Raw genomic sequence first — 19,009 nt, 5'->3', positions numbered from 1 at the left:
CCCGCCCTGCAGTCTGCGCCGAAGCCTCGTGGGGGATCCGCCAATGAAGCGCCGAGGAACTCCATGACCTCATCGAGAGACTCTCTCATTGGCTGTCTTCACTTCGCTGGGCCCGCCCCTTCCATTAGAGCTCTGGAAAGCTGCGCTGACCCCGCCCCTAGGCTGAAGACGGATTGAGTTCTTAACCTGGTCAGCGAGCCTTTCGGGCTTCTTTTCAAACAGATCCCTCAGAAGAAAAATTCTGCTTTCTGACAGACTTGAGTGCCTTTCAACTACCCAAAGTACTGGTTTTTCTGCTCTGACCTTTGACTGCTACGTTACTGCAGTTTAGCTGGTGTCGTCAGCCTTTCCTCGGTACCTAGCAGATCACAGTTATTTCTCACTTATTTTAAGCATGTATTTTAACGAGTTTTGTCTTGCTTCTCAGTGGGTGAATTTCTCAAGCCCGACCTTACCATGGAATGCTAGTGATCATCTGTCCCACTTTAACCTGGGAATGAATTGGCTGGCGCCCAGAGAGGGGATATGACTTTCACAAGGTCACCCAGCTGGTTAGTTACAGAAGTAAGAGTCAGATCCAGGGCTCCTAACTCCAACTTTAGTGTTGCGCGTGCACGCACACACACACACCAATCTGCTGCCTGAGAGCTCAGAGCAGCATTGCAGTTTAGGAACCTCTACCTGAAGGAGAACCCACATACCAATAAGGGATAATCCAGGTTTCCTCACATTCTAGCGGCTGCCTAACTCTCATTTTGACAGGGTAGAATCATGGACGTCACTCTCCTAGAGCAGCTCTTAGCTTACAAATGAGGAAACTGATGGCATCACAAAACAGGTGGTGGTGGGTAGAGGCAGGATTTGACCCAGGCCTCTTGCTCTTTCGTCCAGTGATGAGCCCCAAATGTCAGAAAGAATGGAAAGCCCACAAGTCCTCAGGAAAAGTTCCCTGCAGTCAGCATGGTTTCAGTACTGAAACCATCTGATTTGGGAGTGAGAAAACAATCGGAAGTGCTTGCTTCTCCGGTTGGCCAGCAGCTCAGATGAGCCCTCTTCCCCAAGTTCTCTAACAGCTGCTTTGTGACAGAAATGGAGACCAAGTTGTGGATTTTTTCTCATCTGACCTTGGTGATCGGGGGCTGTGACCCAGTTCTGGGTCAAGGATTTTTGAAAACTCAGGACCACTCTGTTAGATGGGGAGATTTGGCGAACAGACTACCCTGAGATCCTTTTTGAAGGCTTGGCTCAGGGTTTACCTCCTCCAACAAGGCTTCCTAGAACCCCCAGGTGGGCCAAGGTCTCCTGCAGTCCCCAGTCATCTGAGTCCAACTGTAGAGCTATTGTTCACTTCTTTGTCCCTTTTCCCAACTAGACAATGAATTCCTGAGCGATGGCACACACTTCGTACAATTTTGTATCCTCAGGACCTAACACTGACACATAAATGACAAATGTTTGTTGAACTGTGGAAACCTTGCGTGCTAGGCCCTTTGTGCAGGGGATGATCACTCACAATTCTTAACAGAGGCAGATTTTGTGTCTATGAGGCTGCCCCACACAGAATGAGAATTAGCTCCTTTTTATTAGTAAAGTGTTTGAAATGAAAACTTCACAACTGTTTGTAATACACCTCTGTAAGAACAACCAGATCCCTTGTGCTTACCTAATTCCTGATTGTCCTTTAAAACTCCGGATGTGAGAATTTCATTATTCAAATCAAACCACTGCATTTTTTTTTCTTCTTCGCCTGGTCTGCTGGGAAGCTCAAAAATCATTCTAGCCACACTCTTAGGAACAATCTTCTCCCTGGTGACAGGTATAGTGTTCTCCCTTGTATCCACATAGCGTCTGATCTTTACTTTTTCATTTTCAGATATAGATGGATATTTTAATATGTTAAAAGAAGTCCACTCTTTGCCTTTCTGGAAGAAGGTAGGACAGGTGATATATAGGGTAACAGGAAAGTGTCCCCAGAACTCTGAGTGTGAAAGAAAAAACATTCATGAAGATAAGTGATTTCTATCACATAAACAAAAAACCAACCTGATTATTTTTATGGTGTCCAAAGTCTATGCAAGGTCACCGTGAATGGAGATGAAAGGTGAAAATTCAGAGTTGGTCCAGCCTCATCCTGGGCAGGGGGACACAAATCTGAGACTTATGGATATTCTCAGGCCTGGAGAGGGAGGCTCAGAAATGGTACCAAGATGGCTCACAGAGTTTTTCCAGGGCTTGGATAATGAACTTCTTGAGACAGTCTCTCTGGTTCTAAGTCCATGCTCACCAAGCAACCTCCAAGAATCATTTCAGTTTTGCAAGCATCCTGACAATGGGAACTGAGTCTTGGGATATGGGACACTGCGGGGTGGCTTCCATCATCAATGAAAGTTGGCATGGAGCATAGCAGTGGTCTCTGGTGGGCTTTCTCAGTGGGAGTAGGTGGAGCATCCTGGAGTGCCCATGTGTTTCTGCACTTGCAGAACTGAAGGCCACCCAGGAAAGTGGTTTCTGCACCCGGGTCAGGCTGTGCTGGGTCCCTCCTTGAGCAGCCAGCCAGCCTCCTACATCTGGCTAGCCCTCTCAAATGGCAGCATATGGTTAATTGGAACATGAGCTTCATTGCCTGCGATGGGGTTGCTCAGCAAGTTTCCCACTGGTTTGTTCCTGAGTGGGAACCATGGCTCCAGGAAGCAGCAGATGGCCCTGGGAAGAAAGCCAGGAGACCCCACGGTATTTCAAGGCGGGGGAGGGGCACAGAGTCATCTAGCATCATCCCCAGAAACCCTGCTCAAAACAACAGCAGTGATGTAGCTTTTATAAACAGTAGCCTCATTCATAAAAGCAAACCTGTTCACTGGAAGTATGATAAACCTGGAGGATGGATAATACATGGAGTATTATTACATGCCATAGAATAGAAAGGAACCACAGCTCCGCACAATAAGGACAAATCAAGAAGCATAAAGAGCAACAAAACAAGTTACAGAACATGAGACCATTTTAGAAAGTGTGAAACCAGAGTCATAGGGTTACGTATTAGACTTATATTACAACAGGTGGCAGGAAGTGAGTTTGGTGGTAAAACTACTTTAAAAACAAAATAAGGGTGTAATAAACACAAAAATTAGCTCATGGTAAACTCTGAGATGGTTAGTTGATTCCTTGGTGTTCATTTTATTATTTTATTATATAGGCACCTCTTGATTATATGCGTTTTTGCATGTGTCAAATATTTCATAGTTAAAGACATGCAAAGGCACTATAACTATCATTACCCAAGCACGAGCGCTGTGGCTGGTTTCCCGTTTTGTCCAAGCATTGCTCTAGTGCCCGCCCACAGGCCTAGCCTGCATGGCTCACACCCGCCTGGGGCTCTGGGGAGTCTCTGGCTCAGGCAGCCGGATGACAGAACTGCTGCCCAGCATGGGGAGGTCAAAGGTTAGCAGTGACTGTTCTGTTAGCACTCTTGTCACTTCCTCTCTGGATTTCCCTCCCCTCTTAAACCTGACCCATATGCTTGAGCAAGCTGATTCCCGCTTCGCCATGAGCCCATCTGCCTGGAGTGCAACCCCAGCCCCACCACCTTCCTTCTACTTGTTCATCCAGTCAACCAGTATTTACTGAACACCTACTATGTGCCAAGTGCCATTCTCAGTGCTGGGGATGCAGCAAGGAACAAGGCCACACAGAAGTCCTTGCCCTCATGGAGCTTACATTCTCGTGAGAGAGATAGACTAACATTAAATTAATCAATGTAAATCAGGCGGTGACAAGCAGAAGCCTACAGCTGAGTGCGGGGACAGAGGGTGGAGGGAAAGGCAGGGAGCAGGTTTGGCTTGGGTGGTCGGGAAGTTCTCTCTGCGGGGGTGGCCTGGGTCAGAGACCTAAAGAAAGGGAGGGTACGACGTGGATATGTGGGGAAGGGTCTTCCAGGCTGAGGGAGGCACAAGGGCAAAGGCCCGACCCCTGCTCTCACTCGATCTCTTTCTTTTCCTGGAGCCCCTCCCCGCCCCACTTCTCCCCCAACCCCCCACTCCTGCCTTCCACTCCCTCCCCCCACCCCCTACCTCCACAGCCTGCCATCCCTCTGAAGCCCTCGCCCCTCTGCTCACCTCTGCCCTATTCTAGTTGTACAGGGGCCCAGGCTTTTGGGGGAAGAAGGCTGGGAGGTCTTTTTAGACCTCAGAAGCTCCCCCATTCACAATGACCTTTGCTCTGATCCTACAGCCCGTCTCCGCGGCTCTTGGCAGCCAGCTCTCCTCAAGGAATGATCCTGGGGTCAGACTTCCCGAGCCATCTTCCAATTAGCTTCTTCCCTGCCCGGCATCGCAAGGCCTCAAGGCTGGATTCAGCCTACAGGCTGTGATTTTTCACACCCTTGTCAAATCTATAATACCAATGCCTGGAAAAAAGATGTTGGCTTAATTACTGTTATTAGCATGAATGACTTTCTACTTCTTAGTTTCCTTGAGGGCCACCTGCAGGTAAACTTACCTGGAAAACTATCTGGGGACTGGACGGTCTCCTCCTGTGATCACCTGTTTGTCTCCAGGGTTGCTGTGGCAGCTGTCAGAGTAGCTGGGGCAGTGCATGAGGATTGAAACATCGCAGATGTGGGAGTGAGCCCAGAAATCAAGGAGCCCGGTTCTTGGGCTCCACACCGTGAAGACTAGGTCAGGATGACAATGTTTGTCAGTTTCTGCGTCCAAGGCCCATATCCCAGCAACCTCAGCACTCAAGCAGATGTTCTGAAGGATACTCTGGTGGATGCTGGCCACTTCCAGGGCAGACTGCCATGAAGGTGGAAGCCTCAAATGTAGTCAGTTATTACCGTCGTGTTAAATCCTGAAGGAAAACATTTGCAGGCTCTTTCTAGACTTTGGGGATCTCCAGCCTCATTCATTCATTCACTCATTCATTCTTTCACTCAAGTTCCTACACTGTGCCAGACTCCATGCTGGGTGCAAGGCGTACAGAGATACAGGATGGCAGGTCACATTTATTGCACTCTTATGGTCTACCAACACCATTCCAAGTGCTTTACCTGTATTTCCTCATTTAATTCTCAATCAACTCTATGGGGTAGGTATTACAGCTGAGGGACTGTCAAAAGTAAGGCATGGAGTGATTAAATGGAACTGCCCAGGCAGCACATGCTGCGTCAGGGTTCAAGTTCCACTCTGCCCTCATGAAGACACAGGCCTTGTCTGGGAACTTATCAACTGTGGAGAAGGGGTTGGGTGGCCAGAGAGATAGACAACAAAAATTTGCCTTACAGCAGTGGCAACCAAGGCAGCAGAAGCATCAGTCATTACAAGATCAGCCACAGTTTATCAGAAGCCTCATCACAGAGGGAAATAGCAACTGCCATGGAATCACACAGAATCTGCCAGATGGTGAGCAGAGCTTCTTGGTGACCTTTGGCCTGGGTCTCAAAGAATGCACAGGAATTTTCCTCCTAGACTAGAGGCGGGAAACCATCCCATACAAGCATCTGGAGAGACAGACTTCCATGCTAGAGCGGAGAGGAGAAAAGGAGAGTCTGGGGGGAGGTATATATTTCCTCTGGAGATTCCTTTTCCTTCCCTTCCTATTTCCTCTTGGTGGAACCAAAGGGACCTCTGTTGAAACTTTGACATTCTATTTCCCTTTCCTTGGGCTGTCCACAGCATCTAAGGCCCATCAGGCCAAACTTCATCACTTCATAGGTCCTTGGAGGTGCTTGATGTTGTGTTGGTCACGTCAGAAGGCATCTCCTGATCTTCCATCCTCACATCTCTTAGTGTCTGAGTTTTGTCACTGGTTAACTGGGGTCCAGGTCTTTTCTTCCTAAGAACAGCCTCAGGGCTGCTGAGGGGATGAGAGACGAACCCGCAGGTGAGAACTCTTGGAAAGCTAGTGTCAGGCACCCCTAGAAGGGATGATGCTGCGTATGACTTGGTGCTCACTCATACCAGCTTTCCAGACTGTCACTCCATCCTCAGATGCAGTATCCGGAACCCAGCACTCTCACCACAGCCACAGCTGTCACCCTGGCCCATCTACCACCATCTCACTCCTTAAATGCTGGCAGTATTCTCAGCACTGCTGCCACAGCGATATTCACAAAATGTAGGTCATATCATGACACTCTTGCATGGATGCCCCATTTCACCAGAGGAGAAGCCAAAGTCTTCATAAAGGCCCACAGGCCCAACACGAACTGCAGCTCTTCCTCCCGCCTCTGAGCTCCCCTGCTTCGCCCCCTCCCTCACTCCATTCCAGCCACTCGGGTCTCTTTGCTGTTTCCCCCAACTCATTAAATATGCTCCCAGAGCCTCTGCACTTGCTATTTCCTTCTGCCTAGAATGCTCTTCTCCAAGAGATATGCTCATGGCTCCCTCTCACCTCCAAGTCTTTGTCCAATGCGATCCATTACACCCAATTTAAAATGACAAAACCCACACCTCCTCAATTCTTTATTCTTCTCCCTGTACCCTGCTCTGTTTCTTCAAATAACCATTTTCACCTTCTAATTTACTAGTTCATTTTGCTTATTTATTCCCCTCTCTGGAATGTAACCAAGGCAGGTATTTTGTTAGTTTTCTGCTGTATCCACAGCACCTAAAATGGCCCGGCACATAGTAGGTGATCACTACATAGTCATGGGATAACTGAAAGAAGGCGCAGCTTGGACACCTGCCCTGGCTCTTAGTCTCCAGGACCAAGACAAGGAAACCTCATGGGTGACTCTACATCCTCCTCGGAGGGCAGGGGAGCTGGCATCTGAGCTGGCAGTCCTTGCCTGGCTCAACTGAGTTCAGTTCAACAGACATTTATGGAGTCCTGGGCAGGTGCTGTGCCTGCCTGGGATGGATGAGTCTCCGCCCACCTCGGGCTGGATGGGGGCGAAGGCTGTCTGGGACAAGGGGGCCTGCTAAGGGGCACAGGCCAAGCCAGGCCCACAGGATTCTCCCGGAAACCTGAGATGGCAGGACAAGCTCAGGCAGGCCTTCAGCTCCCACCCGTCTCATACCTCAGGCCAACTATTCCTGCCTGACCGGTGACCTTCCCCAGGGTCACTGCCCTTTGTAGGCCCTATTCTTGAGGGTTCTGCGGGCTTCCAGTCTGCCTCTCTCCCTCTGGGGTCTCCCTCCCTTATGCCACCAATCCTGCCTGACCCCTACCACCACCCCTGACCTTCCTCCCCTCCCTCCCCCAACCCTTCCACCTCGAGTCTAGGTCCTAGCCCCCGCCCCACTTCAGGTCCCGCTCCCGGGCCTCCCTGCCCCTCGCCGGCCTCCGCCAAACCTCGCCCTTCCCCACGCCTCCCGCTGCCCCCGGCCCGGCCCGGCCCGCCTGGCCCCGGCCCCGGCCCGCGCTGCGGCTCCGGCCCTGGCCGGCAGGGGCCGCTCCTCTCGGCGCCCGGGGCCCCGCCGCGCCCGCCGCCGCCGCCGCCGCCCGCTCCCCGCCCCTTCCCCAGCCGGCGCTCCCGTTACGCCGCGGAGCCGGGAGCCGGAGCCCGAGCCCGCGGCGGCAGCGGGAGGCGGCGACGGGGGCGCCCGGGCGGCAGCGGCGGCGGCGGCGGCGGGGCCTGCGGGGCCTGCGGGGCCTGCAGGCGGGCGGGCCGGGCCCGGCCAGGCCGCGATGGCGACCAAGAAAGCGGGCTCGCGGCTGGAGACAGAGATCGAGCGCTGCCGGTCCGAGTGCCAGTGGGAGCGGATCCCCGAGTTGGTCAAGCAGCTGTCGGCCAAGCTCATCGCCAACGGTACGCGCCGGGCGCGCCGGCCTGGGCTGCGGGGGGCGCCGGGGCCTCCGCCGATGGCCGGGTCCGCGAGGCGCCGCGGGGCGCGGGGCGCGGGGCGCGGGCAGGGGCGCGGCCGGGGCGCGAGGGCACTGCGCCCGGGGATGTGCGCGGCGGGGCCAGGGCCTCGGGAACTCCGGGTCCCCGAGGTCGCGCGGCGGGGGCGTCCCGCGGCCGAGGGCTTGTGTCCGGCGTCCCAGAGTTACGTCGTGCAGGGCGGGCTTCTGCAGAGTCAGGGAGTCGGGGGTCTCAAGGAGTCGGCCGCTGCACCGGGGTCCCAAGGGGTCAGGGGCTGGCCTATGGGATCTAAGAAGTTAGAGGTGATGGGGGAGGGAGCTCCGTCAGGACATGGGTGTGGATGCCTGGGGATCCAGGGTGTGTATGGTGTGCATGGAGTTAGGATGTGTTTATGGAGGGTCCTGCGAAGAGACCCCTGGGAAATATGCTTTGTAAGCATGGCATTCAAAGGGCTCTAGGTGGAAGCCCAGACTTGGGGTGTGGGGGGGGATAGTAGTGGAAGGCAGGTTGAGATGTGTCCTGGGGTTCAGAGGGTAGGATGTCAAAACTGAGGATCTAGAGAGGTCGGGTTTGGGAATACGAGGGAAATAGAGTCAGGGGAGTCAGGAGGGAGAATGCCGTGGAGAGAGGTGGGAGTGTGGCTGAGGAATGTTGGAAAATGAGGTTGGGTGTGTGAGGGGCTTGGTGCCTAGAGGAAGAGAGGCTCTGAGCAAGTCACTGAGTAGGACTCTGGTTCCTGGAGTTACTCTGTGACCCCTTTGACTCACTAGGTTCTTATACCCAATTGAATCAAAATTGCATCCCAAATCCCATTTCAGAGGGCAGCTCCACGTGGCCTTATTTGTTTTGGCAGCAAGTATCCTTAATATTTGCTTGTCTTTTAGTGCCCGCCAAGACCGCAGGCACCAATGGACAGGCGAGAGGGCAGAGGTTTTGCCCTAATTCATCTCTGGCTTCCTGAGGCTGGGTGAGCACATGTTGGCTGAACAAATGTGTAAATGATAGAATGACATTTTTCTAAGAAAAGACATCTGCACTATTTTCAACCTTCTCACCTCAAACTACCCAGAAGTGGAGAGGGATATCACGTGCCCTCTTCAAGAGCGGTTTATATTTGTGCCTATTATGGCATTAGTGCCTCAAAATACGAACTTGGTTTTGTACACTCTCAACTATGGTAGCGTGCTTCGGGCAGGTATTTCCCGGGCGAGTGCAGGTTCTATGATTGTGCCGGGGCATGGAGGAACCACGGACCTGCCTGGGCCCAGTGTGGTGGAAAATGTTGACTCTTGTCAGTTATGTCAGCATTTGAGGAAAAGGAGTTCAGCCCCCTGGGCCCCAGAGGCAGCCTGACCTCGCCCTCCCTGTGAGGGGCACCACCTTGTCCTCTTGCTTCTCTTTTCCGTACCTGCAATGTTTTCTCGTTTCTTCTCAGGTTTCGACCAGGGCCCGCTTCGTGACTTCTCAGCTGTGCAAGCATATAGTATCTTCAGGGCAGGTTGATTTTAGGGTTAAATGGGTTCATTTGTGCGTCCCCTGGCTTTTCCTTTCAGAACCCACTTGTTTCCTGCTTTATTTACTCCTTCAAACAATATTTGCCTGCCCACATGTGCCAGGCATCAATGGTGGTGGCCAGCACTGACCAAGCTCCTACCCTCATGCACTTACCTCCTTTGAGGAGACGGATGATAAGGGGAGACAGAAAATATGGATGTCAGTAAACAAGGTAGCTTCAGATAGAGGTGATTTAAAGAAAACAGACAAGGTGGTGTGATGGAGAGTGATAGGGAGGGGAAGAGGGGCGACTCGAACTGTGATCATTCCTGGAATGAGAGATAGATGGGCTTTTGGTGTCTTGGGCCCATCTTACTCACCTTCATGGCTCCTCCCAGGCTTGGCTCCCTTCCCAAGACCTGGTCCCTGTGACCTAAGCCAGTCATTAATGGGGTTTCTGGTGGAGCGGGTTGTGTGGGCCATTGTGGTCCATGGGTCTGTGTGCAAGTTTGGTTTTTGGAAAACTCATGAGATAGATTTCTGCTCCAGACCTCACATGGTAAGGCGCAGCCTTAGGCAAAGGCTACTTAGTTGCAAAAGGTCACCCAAACTAGAAAAGGTCAAAGAGATTGCTCAGGAAGATTAAAAATAATAATAATAAAGCAAAGAAAAAGAGTAAAATAAAACAGAATTATTGTGGCTCTCCTTTAGGGTTCAGAGAAGTGTTTGAAGGAAGGTCTCTCCCTTCCTTTGGATTATGGGGTTCCCTTGGCTGGTACTTCCTCCTGGCTTTGGGGGCACCAGCTCCCCCTTAGACCCACTTGAGTGCACTAAACCTGAAGTTTTGGGCAGATTTAGCAAGATCTTTACGCTAAAGCATTTACTGTTTAGAATAAGGACAGCGAGTTAATGTCATGTTTGTCATACCACGGCAGTTACCTTGAAGGCAGTCAGAGGCAGAAACGAGCATGGTCTTTGGAACCAGCCAGACCAGTGCCTGAATCCTAGACCTGCCACTTCCTAACTTTGTGACCTTGGCCAAGTTACTTAACACTCTGAGCCTCAGTTTTTTCATCTTAGAATAGGGACTAAAAGACTTACCTTGTAAAGGTTGTTATGAGGTTCAGAGGAGCTAGAAGACGCCCAGGGCTGACAGCTGACCTGATCTTAATTAGGTAGGCCCTTCATTCACTCACTTAGTCATTCACTCCACAGATATGGAGTCCTTGCCGTGTGCGAGTCACTGTTTTAGGCACTGGGGAAATACCAGTGAACAAAACAGACAAAAATGGCAATCATCCCTGCCCTTATGATGCCCACATTCTAATAGGGAAGGGGCAGGGCGACAGATAAGTAAAATCATTAAGTAAAATGTACAGGACGGTGGATGGTGGTAAGTGGTAGGAATAAAGAGGGAAAAGGAGAAAGGTGCTTTGGGAGCAGGGTAGGGGGGTGCTGGTGAAGGCCTCACTGGGAGCAGCGTCTGAGATAAGAGCTCAGGTGGTGGAGGAATGCATTCCAGGGAGGGGACTTCAAGGGCAGAGAAGGGCAGAGCGATGGCAGGGCCAGATAGCATGGGGCCTCCTAGGTCATGGTTGAGGGTTTGACTTTTCTTTGAGTGACATGGGAGCCATGAGGGGGGTCTGAGCAGAGGTATCACTCATCCTCGATGCTCCTGCCTGCAGCGGCCTTCTGCTCAGCACAGCAGCTTACGCGATGGGAGCACAGCAGTCCCTCCCCAGAAAGGGCTGTAAATAGTGGACACTGTCCGGCACGCTGCTCCAGCCCAACTCCTTTGAGATAAATTACTCTAGACAGTTTTGCCAAGAGGCGGATAAGGAAGAAAAGGGCAAATGCCAAGCTGAAAACAGAACCCAGAAATCCCTTTTCTGCATCCTACCCCACTGAAGTCACCATTTTAATCACTCCATCTCAAGAAACCAAAATGTGTGGCAGCTGATTGCCAGGCCCTGACGAGTTCCAGCAAGAGAGGGATCTCAGAAGCTAAGGTGATGGGAGAAGATTCCACTCAAGTCCAGGCTCTTGCTGCATGAAGTGTGGTCGGGGGACCCGCAGCGTGGGCAATATTTGGGAGCATGTGCAGAGTGCAGACTCTCGGGCCCCACCCCAGACGTGCAGGGTCACAGCTTGCACCTTAAGCAGGTGTCCAGGGGATTGGTGGGCACTGGGAGGTCTGGGGATCCTGCCCTTGACCTGAGGTGGCAGCCCGAGGGGGTCGGGGTGGACATGGAGAACCACCCATTGGCTTCTTGTGGGCTCACAGGTCAGCCCTGGCCCCTGGGAGGGCAGCCCTCCCTGCCTTCTGTCCCCAGAAAGTCACCATCCAGCCTCCCGATGGCGAGGTTCACTGCTGTGTGAGAAGGTGTAGTGATCTGGCCCTGGGCTTCAGTTTGGACTCTACTTAAGGCTGGCGGGGTGACCCCCATCCAGTTACTCAACCTGGCAGGGCCTGCGTTTCCTCATCGGTAAGATAAGGTTAATAATTCTGACTCCATTAGGCGGTGAGGATGAAATGAGTTGATATATTTTTTTTTTTGAATTGATATATGTTACACTTGGTACATGTGAAATACTGGTGTTCATGCTCCCCTGCTGACTCAGTGTGACCCTGGGCAAGGCAGGCCAGGTCCTGGATATCACCTGGTTGGGAAAAAAGCATGGGAGATTGAGAGATGACACATCTGAGCTGTGTCTGGTCAAGACGCCTGTGTATTTCTAGAACAGAACAGGCCTTTTGGAGCCCATGCCCACCCCACCAGACAGCCACTCCCTTCCAAGGCGGTGTCTGCCTCTCCTTCCCCGAGCTGCTCATCTCTGTGGCCCAGTCCCCGAGCTCACTTAGAACCATTAGGCCCCTATTGATAGTGTCTCCTTGAAGAGACCATTGCCCTTCTGGTTAGATGTGATTTTGAGACATTTTAATTACCTCTTGGTGATGAGTAGGTAGGGGAATGGTGCCTGAAACAAAGACTATTTGGGAGGGCAAAGTTTGGTTACAAAATGTACTTAGACCACTGAGTGGGAGTGAGGTTCTTGCATTGCCAATAACAGATAGTCCTGTTGTTTGAAGGAAGGGGCACTGGTGGCACTGTGGCTTCCCTTCTGGGGGAGGGCAGGGCTCCTGGACCGCCCGCAGGTCTTGCTCAGGCCCCTGGAGCTTCCCCAGGGAGGGGGAGATGTAATGGTGGCCCTGGGGCTCCGCTGCTGGCCCTAGAGGTTTCCTGGGGCACAGGGCTGCGGTGTAGCTGTCAGCCATCTGCAGGGTGAGCAGGTGGCCCTGGAATGGCTTCTTTGGACATTTCTGGGGTAGAGCAGACTCCCAGGAGTCAGACCACTCCCAGCAGTCAGACCGTCCCCAGACAGAGGGGAAGGAGACTTCAGTGACGCTCCCTCCTGATCTTCCCAGGCCAGCGTTCTACTTTCAAACGCTCTGTCCTGCCGTCTCAAAGACATGCCTCTGTGGCAGACCACACATCCTGATTTTTGGATCCAGAAGATTCACTTATTCGACAATAACACATTGGTTCTCTGGGCTAGGCATGTGGGCTCGTGGTTGCTGTGGTCAGGGCAGAAGGATGGTGACTTTGGCCTCCTGGGTGCAGGAATTTCAGGCTCTGAGTGGAGAGGGAGGAGGATTCCCGAAGTCCATCTGCTTGGTCAGCCAGCCTTTCCAGCCTGGCTTCCCACCCCTGTGGTGCACCCTCCTCCCCTTGACTGGTTTGGCCGGGGACCCTCTCCGTCATCTTGCTTATCGTCTTTCCATCCATGCTCCTGCTGTTTGGCTCCGGAACCCTCTCTGCAGGTCAGAAGCCTACCCATCTGTCAAGAACTAGTTCAGGTTCCTCCCAGCTGTCCTCACAGAAAAGGCTGTTTGCCTCTGAGAGACAACCGCAGAGTGTTAGAGTCAGGTGCGTTCTGAGAGATCACACTGTATAGCTGTTTTCACACTGTCCTGTCGAGAGACCCCCAGGGAACATGCTTCTGGGGCCTGGAGGTTGGGGTGTGCAGGCCTCAGGCACTGGAGCAGTTACACTTTCCCTGAAGGTCTCCTTTGAAGGATGGGCTAATGTGCTTAACAAAACACATTTGAAACCCACTGATCTAGTCCAGCCATCCCATCTTACAGATAAGAAAACGGGCCCAGAGAGAGGTGACTTCCCTTAAAGCCACCAGCTGGTGATGGCAGAGGCCAGCAGGGTGGGTCAGAGGTCTGGGCCCGGCTTCAGTTGCTTCAGCTCAAAGTGGGTTTCTGCTCTTTCCTAACTAACTCCATCTTGTGAAACCCTGTGTGTAAAGTGGGGACACACATCCGAAGTCATTTTCTTGAAACTCTTGTGTTTCAGGATGCAGAGTTTTTCAGAATTCGCTATATATGACTGGACATTTATGTGACACTCCCAGTGGGGTCAGGAGTAGTACTTCATGATAAAACACATCATTATTTCTGCCTCAAAACATATCAACAGTCATTTCAGAAGGGATACATAGACTACAAATAACCTCGTGTTGTTTCAGTTTTGCAAGCCAGTAAGTAAACAACAACAGAAACCAGCTTTTGGTTAGTAGAGACGTCTGGATGGTGGAAATTACAGACAAGGGATCATGAACCTGTAATGATGGTGCTCAGTTGGTAGGGTGGTTGGAAGGACCAAATGAGAACAAAACAAAGCAAGTAAACAGAAGAGCTCCCGAAAGTGCTTAGCATGGTGCCTGCACAGGGAGCCCTCAGGAGACGTCAGGGGCCGGCTGGTGGTGGCTGCGATGTCGCCTCCCACCTCCCGGTTCAGGACCCCTTCCCCTCCCTCACGTCGTCTGTCTGGGCGAGTGCGTCGGCTCACGCTTGGGTGGTCCTTCCAGAGGACAGAGGGCCTGGGCCTGCTTTAAGGCGCCGTCAGCCTCGTAGCCCGTACTTGGTGTGCTGTGTTGAGTTGGCCCACAGATTTTGCAAAGGAGGCTTCTGATCAATTGGAACAGGTATTTCAGAAAGTAAGACTGAGGGCTTTCCAAAATGGACTCCAGGGCCGAGGTACAGGTGATGGCCCCGTCCCTGCGAAGTGGCGTCCTGCAGGGACTGGTGTTTACCTTTGGTGTCAAGTGAGTCAGGGTGGTCAGGGGTTCCCTGGTTGACAGCCCGGCGTTCTCCACCTCCACTCATTTTCCTCCTTCCTAATTGAGCCCCGATTTTGTTCAACAGTCAGCATCTCCGGGCACCGTATATTTTACTGTAGGCGGGCCTTCGGCCCAGGGGGTCCACTCCCTTGCCCGTCATTGGTTGAGACATGAGCATGTGACTTAGTTCCAGCCCATGAGACATCAGAGGCATTTGCTGTGGGAGGGGGGCTTCTGGGAAAGATTTTTTCATGCTTAAGAGTGACATACAGGCTTAAGAGGAGAAGAAGAATGTTCTCTCTTCTTTCCCTGCAAATTGCTGTTCATGCCTTTGAGGCCTGGAGCTGCAGCCATCTTGTGGCCAGGAGGCCCTTGACCCAGGAAGGAGGCTGACCCAAGGAGGGTGGGAACACAGAGAGACAAGGAGAGCATGGCCTGATCACACCGCGGGGCTGCTGATGGCTCCACGCCTGGAGCAGTCTTCCCCTGGACTTTCTGTTTTGGGAGATAATAAACACCTTCTTGTTGAGTTGGGTGTTTGGTCATTATTTGCTGCTGAAGGTGTTCTAACTGGTGCACCGCCTCACTTATCCAGAGCACCCTGCTGCCCGCCAGCCTTGCACGGGGCACCGCTCCAGAAGGGCCTTTGCTCCTGATTCACATTGCCCTCACATGGGTGGATCCCTGCCCCTCTGGATGACCTCATGCTTGGCAGGTGGTGGAGGGTTCCAGACCTTTGACTTGTGTGAAAGCCAGTGTTTCCCATTTGAGAAGCCAGGAAGAAGGAAGAGGTCTTCTGAGTCCTCTTGAAACCATCCCCGTCAGCCAAGATGAGAATGAGCAGTGTTTGGCAGGCGGGTGAACTCATGTGCCACAGAAACCAAAGGTCGGCCGCAGCCCCTGCCGCCCTCCGGGTTTGTCTGAGCTTGTTCATCAAGAGCAGCGCGTGGTGCAGGTGCCAGAACCAGGCAGAACAGACAGTTTTGGGTCCTTTCCCAGGCCTGCTAGACCTGGAGTCTGAATTCCCAGCATTTGCCCTCTGAGTGACCTTGTTGTGCACATCACTTGATCCACTGAACCTTAGTTTTCCTGACTTCATGAGTGTTAAATCAGTGCCAGTAAGGAGGAAGAATGAAAAAGCACTTCTCAAGCTTCTGCCATGTGCTGGATTCTGAGCACGAACTTTTACGTGGATCCCAGTTAATCATCAGAGCAGCCAAGTGGGGAATGGGGTCGGGGTCATGATTCCCATGCAGGGCGTAAGTAGACTGAGGTTTGGAGATGTTCATTGAACAGGATTCTAGCCCACTTCTGACGCTGGTCCCACTGATCTACACTGATGTTTTTCTAAACTTTTCAGATCAAAGCATCACCAGGCCGGCTTGTTAGAATCTAGACTTCTGGGCCTCACTTCTGTTGATCCTGATGCAGACCTTCTGGAGTGGGGCCTCACCTTCTGCACTCCTTACAAGCTTCCAGAGGATGCCGGGCTACTGGTCCGCGGATGTGCTCTGAGAAACACTGAATTAGGGGAGCCTGGACATTATGAGTTCCCATACCTCTCCTCTGGGTGGTGATTCTCTTGGTCCCAGACACAGGCGAGAAATCTGCATTTTAAAATTTAACCCTGGTGATTTGTGTCATCAGGCAGGTCTGGAAGCCCCTGCCCTCAGCCACTATTCTTAGCGTTTAATAAGCACCTCCTCGAGGGGTGGTGCGGGGGAGCACTGCACCAGAAGAAGCAGAGTGAGCAGGCCACCAGCCACAGGAAGCTTCCAGCTTGGGGCAGTCACTCAACCTCTGGGCAGCTGAGTCATGTGGGGCTGTTTTGCAACTTGGATTCCCAGGCTGGGCCCGAGCTTCTGCTTGGGGAGATCTTAGTTGGTCTGGGTTCATGGAGTAGAATTGTCACCCAGGGGGATTGTGGTCCAGGGAGTTCCAGGACCAGACGTTAGACATGATTGTCCAAGTGGTGGGACAGAGTGTCACCCTGCAGCCTGAGAACAGTGACAGCATCACTTAAGGCTGCAGGGTGCAGCTGGGTTACTAGCGGACTGAGGCAGTGGGTGAGGCCTGGCAGAGCATGGCTTTAGGATGAACAACTCATCCTAGGTGGCCTGAGGCTCTCCTGGTTTTAGCACTGAGAGTTCTGTGTTCTGGGAACACCTTCAGTCCTGGGCAGCAGGATGGCAATTCATCCTGTTAGACGGATGAAGGTATTTTAGCAAAGAAGAAAGGGACCTGGTGCAGGAGAAAGCAATGGGCTTTGCCCTGTTAGACGGGGGTTCAAATCCCAGGACTGACACTTACTGCTGGTCTGGCCTTGGGCGAGTTACTTAGCTTCTCTGAGCCTCACTCTTTATCTCTAAGGTTGTTTTGAGGAGTAAATAAGATAATGCAGTTTCCAACACCAGTGTTTATTGGAAGCAGCCTCAGCCTGACTGAATCAGGAGTATTATGTGTGGAAGGAGGGTAGAAAGTTCCAGATACTCGGTCCTTTATGGGGGGATGGGGTTGTGTGTGTGGAGGAAGCGGGTAGGATAACAATAGCAATGATAGCAAAGATGTTCGGGGCGGCGGGGGGATGGGGGTGGGGTTCCTGCCGTGCTAAGCTGTGGTTGAGGCCTGAAGCTGACAACAGTCCGTATTTGCTGGGTCACAGAACGGGTAAGCACTTCAGCCCAGGTCTGACAGACTCCTCAGGACTCCTCCTCCAGCCAGGGTGCCCAGGGTGGGATGTGGGGGTGCTGTGATGGGTTGTGGGGACACAAAGATGAGTGAGACCCCTGGGCTAGCCACCCCAGGGGGCAAGACTGTTTTGTTCTTTGGTTTGTTGCTCTATCTCAAGGACCAAGCACAAGGCTGGCACACAGTAGATACTCAACTAAACATTAAGTGAACAACTTGGCCTCTGCTCTGCAGAGTTAACTTGGCTTCATTTACTCATCAGACACCTACTGAGCACCTCCTGGGTGCTGCCCTTGTGCTGAGGGCCCAGAACAGAGTGATCGCCAGGTCTGGTACATGGAGAGGTGGCCGACAAGTGGTGCAGCCAGGGTGGTGGAGGGACAAGGGCTGTGGAGGCCCCGGGGAGGGAGGGTCCACTCCCATGTGGTCTCACATCTGAGCTTCTTGGTGTCATCCTAGTGTGACTGGGCTGGGGCCTGCCTGGGGTCGGTGAGTCCAGGCTGGTGGATTATTGTTTGGACTGACCGACTGCCGGTGGCCTTCCCTTCTGTTTCTTGGGCAACTGCAGGGTGGACGTTTGCTGGGAGGCCCATCCCCTCACTGCCCCCTTGTCCTTCTCTTCCCACGTTCGGGCTGGCTCAGCCTCTTTGCTGTGAGGCCTGGCTCCCTAGAGGAACTGCCCTCTCTGCCCTTGTGGGTTCTCAGCCTAATGAGCAGCAGTTTTCTCTCAAGTTAGCCAGCCTTGGAGGGGTGTCCGGTCAGCGAGGTGATACCACTGCGTGGGGTGCCAAGACCAGGGTGCCGCACCCCCTTCCTTGGCCCCCCATGCAGCAGGCCAAGGGAGTCAGCCCTCTACTGAGTCCTGGGCCTGGAGGTCTGGGAAAGTGGGTCTCCCAGGCCCTTTGCAGCTGCCCCACAGCCTGGCAGCCCCCTCCCTGCCCTGCTCCAGCACACACCCCAGTTGTGTCCAGTCACCCTTATGCCTGGAACCTCATTTGGAGAAATTCCTCAGGCTCCTCAGACCTCACTTGCTCTGACACCCTTCTGAGTGTCCCTGGTGGTCTTTCCAAGCCACTGAACGGGGCTTAGGGGTGCCTGCCTCCCTGCAGACCCTTCTCCTTGAAGGCAAGGACTGGGCCGGGGCTTTGAGTCTTCAGGAGGAACTCATGGACTCTGTGTGGGTGTACGTTTAACTTGTCTGTGTGGGGCTGGCTTCCTGAGAGCCATTTCCAAGCCTTCTGGGCTGGCCTGATAACATCCCCCCTGCCCATCAGAGTCACTTCCTGCCCTGCTGAGCTCTGGGGCCAGGCCAAGTCAACTCCAAGCTCATGACTTTCAAGTTACCTTGTCTTTTCTCAGACGAGGTTTCTCTAGGGGAAGCGTGCATGTGTGCATGTGTGTGTGTGCACGTGTGTGTGTGCATGCATGTGTGTGCATGTGCATACACGTGTGTGCATGTGAGACCAGTGTACTTGTCAGTTCTGCCAGTGCAGTGGAAGCATTGTCTTCTCTTCCACGTTTTACTCTCCCGTCCTGTCCTTCAGCTTCTGCACTGTGTATGGACGGCAGGTGGGAGGGGGCTTTGGCATGAAGCCTGGACTCTGACTACCAACACTTTCCCCAAATGTTGTTTCTGCCAACTTCTTCTGAGCTCTTTAGTCTTTGCCTTATGCCCTCTTTGCCTGTCAGTCCAGAGTTCCAGGTAGCCAGGCCCCCTGAACTGGGTCACAGCCTAAACAAAAATAGTGGAAGGGGGACAGTGGGGGCCCAAGGTAGGAATGGGGAGGCCTGGGTCTCAGTCAGCAGGGACACCCCGACTGTGCGCCAGGCGCCCGGCGGGCAGGGAAGCTGAGTCCCAGAGACTAAGGTACTTGGCTGGGCCCTGTCTATGGAGGG

General features: G+C 52.9%; 1 protein-coding gene across 4 annotated transcripts in view; it reads left to right on the top strand.

The window, feature by feature from the left end:
- Window positions 1-7,491: 7,491 nt before the first annotated feature.
- Window positions 7,492-19,009, top strand: part of TTC7B (tetratricopeptide repeat domain 7B) — a 225,400-nt gene continuing 213,882 nt past the window's right edge. For 2 of the 4 annotated variants that reach the window (XM_032482505.1, XM_032482504.1), the window contains exon 1: window positions 7,494-7,747. In XM_032482505.1, the coding sequence (XP_032338396.1) occupies window positions 7,627-7,747 (121 nt within the window). In that variant the 5' untranslated portion in view covers window positions 7,494-7,626. Of the gene's footprint in view, window positions 7,748-19,009 lie in introns of all 4 variants that reach the window. The other 2 variants (XM_032482502.1, XM_032482503.1) reach the window with 2 other exon arrangements.

This window comes from Camelus ferus, chromosome 6 (genome assembly GCF_009834535.1).
Source record: "Camelus ferus isolate YT-003-E chromosome 6, BCGSAC_Cfer_1.0, whole genome shotgun sequence".
In the NCBI taxonomy this organism is placed as follows: domain Eukaryota; kingdom Metazoa; phylum Chordata; class Mammalia; order Artiodactyla; family Camelidae; genus Camelus; species Camelus ferus.
The sequence above is the reverse complement of the archived record's forward strand: the minus strand, read 5'-3'. Positions and strand labels throughout refer to the sequence as shown.